Source organism: Branchiostoma belcheri, unplaced genomic scaffold (assembly GCF_001625305.1).
Source record: "Branchiostoma belcheri isolate BF01 breed outbred unplaced genomic scaffold, Haploidv18h27 scaffold172, whole genome shotgun sequence".
Classification (NCBI taxonomy): Eukaryota; Metazoa; Chordata; class Leptocardii; order Amphioxiformes; family Branchiostomatidae; genus Branchiostoma; species Branchiostoma belcheri.
In genome coordinates, this window is record NW_017803180.1 from 502,757 (window position 1) to 508,523 (window position 5,767).

The following is a 5,767-nucleotide window of genomic DNA, read 5'->3' on the forward strand; positions in this document are numbered from 1 at the left end:
CCGCCATGTGAAGCCTTTGAAAATTTGAAGTTGAAATGGGACAGTTTGAGGCTACTTGAGGGGGAAAATTTGAACTCTTTCATTGTATGTTTCTTTTTAAAATAAACAACTATGATTGTGAAAAAGGTCTGTTTACTTGGATTTTACAACACCGTCCAAGGCTATTTTAGCTTGCACAAAATTTACAATATGCTAGATACAATGCTCAATACAAATTTCCAGTACTATAAAGTATTGTTAAAGCCATAGGAGAAGGATAGATAGACTAAAATAATTCAATGTTTTTTTGTCAATATCTTCCCTAAATTTCTATTCATGCATTGCATATTTCCTTTATAAAATATAAAAGTGTAATCAACAGTACACACAATGTGCAAATCACCCTTTATTCTTACACAATTAGTGATCAATGTTACTACATGTAGTAGCTCCAGATGACATTGGGTTTGCCACAAGCTCAAACCTTTCCCATGGCACAATTGCAACACATTCATCCAAGCTGCTACAAACTCAGGTCTCATGTTTCACTTCAGAGTCTGTTCTATAGTATGCAAATGAAGGAGGCTTACTTGTAGTCTTTGGGCAAGTTCTCAATGAACTATGTTTACTCCATTCAGACTTTTACTACTAGAGCTAAATTTTCATGTTTGTGGTAAGATTTTGGAATTTTCATAAGAGTAACATAGTTTGTAATGCTAGAATACATTGTTATGTGGTGTTGTTTTTGTATTTTTACTGGAAAAAGATCATTTTGAAAAAGACTTAGGCTTCAATCTGAAAATTGATATGAGGGCGCTAGCTTGTTACATGAGGGCGCAGCGCCCTTGTTCCCCTGTTTAGAAAAACCCCTGTGTACCACTGTTACACACAGCTGTACCACTGTTACACACAGCTGTACCACTGTTACACACTTACTTACATCGGCTGGTCCAGCGACGAGTTCTCCAACTCTGAGGACGAAACAGACTCACAGCTGTACAAGGTACGTACCACAGTCTACTATTACACAGCTGTACCACTGTTACACAGCTGTACCACTGTTACACACAGCTGTACCACTGTTACACACTTACTTACTAACATCGGCTGGTCCAGCGACGAGTTCTCCAACTCTGACGATGAGATGGACTCACAGCTGTACGAGGTACGTACCACAGTCTACTATTACACAGCTGTACCACTGTTACACACAGCTGTACCACTGTTACACACAGCTGTACCACTGTTACACACAGCTGTACCACTGTTACACACAGCTGTACCACTGTTACACAGCTGTACCACTGTTACACAGCTGTACCACTGTTACACACTTACTTACTTACATCGGCCGGTCCAGCGACGAGTTCTCTAATTCTGACGATGAGATAGACTCTCAGATGTACGAAGTACGTACCACTGTTACAGATGTACGGGACTGAGTTACGTTTGTTTGTTTGTTTGTTTGTTTGTTGCATGTGTAGTCCTGTAGTCCAGTAGCCCTGTGTTATAATGATGTGTGATAATGACTGTGACTTGTCTGTCTCCAGACAGTAGTCCTGGGCCAGTACATGGCGCTGATGTTGGCATCTGTATTAGGGATGTCTGTAGACTGTAGAAGTGAGAGGTCTGTGTGATAATGACTGTGACTTGTCTGCTTACAGACACCAGTAGCCCTGTGTGATAATGATGTGTGATAATGTCTGCTTACAGACACCAGTAGCCCTCGGCCAGTACGTGGCTACATTTTTACCCTGTTGACTGTAGAAGTGAGAGGTCTGTGTGATGTGTGATAATGACTGTGACTTGTCTGCTTACAGACACCAGTAGCCCTGGGCCAGTACGTGGCACTGGCAGACTACAACCCTGTAGAGAACGGGGAAATCTCCATGTCGGAGGGAGAAGTGGTCGACATGCTGAAGGTGAGTCTGTCCTTTCAAACCAGAGGCTAACATTTAACCAGAAATTATCAATGCAAAGGTTTACGGAAAACTTCAGTGATACTTGCACCTTTTGTGTTTTTGCTTTACTCTGTTTGCTGCTCTTAGTCTTACATGGGATAAAAGGGCTGGTGCTATGTTTGCTGTTGTGCCTTTTTTTGTTGTTGTTCTGTGTTTGTGATTGTTAGATACATGTATGCTGTATTTGCCATTAGATGGGTGAGGAAGGCTGGTGCTATGTTTGCTGCTGTTCTGTGTTGTTGTTAGATAATACTTGAATGTCTGTGTTTGTTGATATGTCAGATGGGTGAGGAAGGCTGGTGCTACGTTTGCATCAGCAACACAAACATCGAGGGCTGGGCCCCGGCAAGCTACCTGGAACCTGTGGCCCCCTCCCATGCTGCACCTGATGCTGACATCAGTTCCCAAGGTAAAGATGTTTTAAAGTCACGTGAGTGTTGGTGTTAAAGGAAACATTGCCCACAGAATGTTCTGCATGTTGTTTGATTGTTCTGTGGAGGAATCAACTGTTGTTGATGTAGGGTTAGTTTAGCCTTTAGGGTAGTTACGGTGTTGGGAGAAGATTGCCGTGTGTTGGTCTGTGCTAACAAGGATGGCAAAAGGTGGTGGGGAAGTCGGTAAGGAGGGAATAAGGTTCACCTGAAGCCGCACCTGATCAGAAACTGAAGATCTGCATCTTCAGATCCTGCAGGCGGGAGCCGGGGGATTGAAGATGTGGACAGGCAGATTCCTGCATCTGCAGCACCTACAGATGGGAACAGGCAGATTCCTGCATCTGCAGTGCCTACAGATGTGGACAGGCGGATTCCTGCATCTGCAGTGCCTACAGATGTGGACAGGCGGATTCCTGCATCTAGTGCCTAGATGTGGACAGGCGGATTCCTGTATCTTTAGGAAATGCAGACGTGTTTAGGTGGATTCCTGAGGAGCCGAGAAGACGTGCCCCGTCCCTTGTAGACGTGGATTCGCTGCTGAAGCTGCTGGAGGAAGGAGAGCGGAGGAGGCAGGAGAAGGAGAAGCACATCTCAGAGGTCTTCCATCTCAGCAGGCCGCGGTCGGAAAACAGCTGCCGGGGGGAGGAACTTACCAGCACTGAAGCACTGAAGGAAACTTCCGACAAACCCACTAATGCCAAAGATGGACCATCTCCTACCACAGACAGGTCCACTAATACTGTAGATGAACCTTCCCCTGCCACTGACAGGCACCCTAGTACGGTAGATGAATCATCCCCTACCACTGACAGACCCCCTAATACTGTAGCTGGACCTTCCCCTCCCACAGACAGGCCCCCCACGCCCATCCCTGTGGACATGAGTGAAGTGGAGCCAGCAGCCGCTATAGAACATGATATACAGGTGATGGCAGGGGCACTTCCTCCTGTGGGTGACAACGGTTACCATGACAATGGTTACCATGACAATGGTTACCATGACAACAGTTACCATGGCACCCACTTGAGCCTGACTCCAGAGTTGCTTGAGGCCTGTGAAGAAATCAGCTTTCTGAATGCAGAGGTTTTTGACTTGGGAGGATCTCTGCCAACATCTGAGGGAGTCCAGGACCAGTCTGTGGGACAAAGCCAACTGTCTCCAACTGCAAGACCTCCTAGCCCTCACCCTTTTCCTAGAGAACTGCCAGATGAGGGGCCAACTGCAAGACCTCCTAGCCCCCACCCTATTGCTAAAGAACTGCCAGATGAGACTGTCTTGGGTGCTCCTACTGGAACTTCTGTGGGAGATCTGATTAGGGAGATGGCAGAGGAGGTGAGCAGGCTTCTGCAGAGTGATGCAGAACAGACATCAGGACAGGACCAGACTGGAACAGCAGGAGGAACAGCAGGAGGAACTGCAGGAGGAACAGCAGGAGGAACAGCAGGACAGGAGCAGACAGGAACAGCAGGAGGAACAGCAGGAGGAACAGCAGGACAGGAGCAGACAGGAACAGCAGGAGGAATAGCAGGAGGAACAGCAGGACAGGAGAAGAGTACAGAGGCACAGTCTGGTCCTGCCCAGCTGCCCCAGTCCCTGAGGAGAGACTGAAGTTCAGCTGCCTTCATGCCCGGCCTGGGGAGGAAACTGTGAGATTCTGTCTTAACTGTCTGGTGATGACTGGTGCAGTAACCATGGTGATGGTAACCATGGTGATGGTACTGTCTGGTGCAGTTGTGATGATACCCAGAGGTACAGAGACTATAAGGGTTGTAAGGCTTGTAGAGATGAAAATATAATGATAGAATTGCTGGTGTTGGTGTCTATGATGAACATTCTTCATGTTGGGGAAAACATGTTACCACTATAAATTGCACCTTTTATCTACAGTAGAAGTGACATATGCATGTATGTGTATATCTACAGTTAAAATGAAATGTAATACTGTGTATATATCTTCAGTTTTAAAGACGTGTGTATAACTGTGCTGTCCTGTTGTGTGCCCCTGCTGTTCCCATGATGCCTTGCTAACTCTCAGCTTCCTCTCTCCTCCCTCTGCTCCAGACCTGACTAAACTCACCAGGTGAGACCCGCCCTCACTGGCCTTGTAACGTGCTGTAACATGCTGTCATGTGTTCTGTTAATGTGCTGTAATGTGTGCTGTAACGTGCTGTAACTGTGCTGTCATGTGTGCTGTAATGTGCTGTAATGTGTGCTGTCATGTCTGTTGTAATGTGTTCTGTAATGTGCTGTAATGTGCGCTGTAACATGTTGTAATGTGCGTTGTAATGTGTTTTGTAATGTGTGGTGTAATGTGTGGTGTAATGTGCTGTCATGTCTGTTGTCATGTGTGCTGTAACGAGCTGTCATGTGTGTGTAATGTGGTGTAATGACATTGTGCTGTAGTGTGCTGTAATGTCCTATGATGTGTGCTGCAATCCTTGCTGTAATGTGCACTGTAAAATGGTGTACATGTGAAGGTGCAACTGTTTCTGATACAGCTGAAACGATGCTGTTGCCGTGATTGTGTGATAATTATTGTGCTATCTCTGTGTGTGTTTACCTGTAGTACATGTGTGTTGTAGTAGTTAGAGTGTGGTTGTGCTGTGATGGTGACACTGCTATGTGCTGAAACTGTGTTAAAAGTGTGCTGAAACTGTGCCATAGTTGTGCTTCTGCAAAGCTGTAACCTCTGTCATGACTTCACTGTGGTTGGATGTGTGTAGAAAAGTTGGTACTCGCTGTTACAACACAGTTTGGGCTGACTCTGCACCACAGCATGTTGTAGTCTGGTCTGACTGCACCACAGCATGTTGTAGTCTGGTCTGACTGCACCACAGCATGTTGTAGTCTGGTCTGACTGCACCACAGCATGTTGTAGTCTGGTCTGACTGCACCACAGCATGTTGTAGTACAACAGTTTTTCCTGACATGACGGCTGACTGCCTTGTTTATTCTGTGTTTGTGCAGAACTAGCCATCCCGGGAGCTGGCGTGAGCCCCGCTCCAAGTCTCACAAACATCGAAACAACAGTCTAGGCCCCGTGTGGCCAGGGGGTGGTGCAGCCTCCCCCACCCCCTCAGCACGGCTCCCCAGGGGTAGTGCCGCCTCCCCCACCCCTATACGCAGAAAGCAAGCGTGGTCTGTTGCAGACTCCCCTGAGTTGGCCAGAAGTGCGCCCACCCCAGCCTCCCCCCTGGCCCAGGGGTCCCCCCCTGCCATGAAGAAGGGGTCGTCATCCCGTCGCAGCCACCCCCCCTCCCCAGAACACCCCCTCCTCACCAAAAAGAACCTCTGCCAAAGCACAGAACTCCCCCCTGCCAGACGTAAGGCAAGAAAGGCTCAGGAGACCAGAAGTTCCCCCTCTGTTGCCACCCCCTGCCAAAACCACCCCCC

At 47.4% G+C, this 5,767-nt stretch overlaps 2 protein-coding genes across 3 annotated transcripts in view; both read left to right on the forward strand.

The window, feature by feature from the left end:
• The window catches only part of LOC109466957 (guanine nucleotide exchange factor DBS-like), a 38,897-nt gene extending 33,269 nt beyond the window's left edge, over positions 1-5,628 (forward strand). The window contains exons 19-21 of one of the 2 annotated variants that reach the window (XM_019764839.1): positions 1,800-1,901; positions 2,223-2,349; positions 2,623-3,726. In XM_019764839.1, the coding sequence (XP_019620398.1) occupies positions 1,800-1,901; positions 2,223-2,349; positions 2,623-2,804 (411 nt within the window). In that variant the 3' untranslated portion in view covers positions 2,805-3,726. Of the gene's footprint in view, positions 1-1,799; positions 1,902-2,222; positions 2,350-2,622; positions 3,727-5,341 lie in introns of those variants that run through there. The other variant, XM_019764840.1, reaches the window with a different exon arrangement.
• Positions 5,592-5,767, forward strand: part of LOC109466943 (putative protein TPRXL) — an 858-nt gene continuing 682 nt past the window's right edge. The window contains exon 1 of the mRNA XM_019764816.1: positions 5,592-5,697. Coding sequence (XP_019620375.1) covers positions 5,592-5,697 — 106 coding nt within the window. The remainder of the gene's footprint in view (positions 5,698-5,767) is intronic.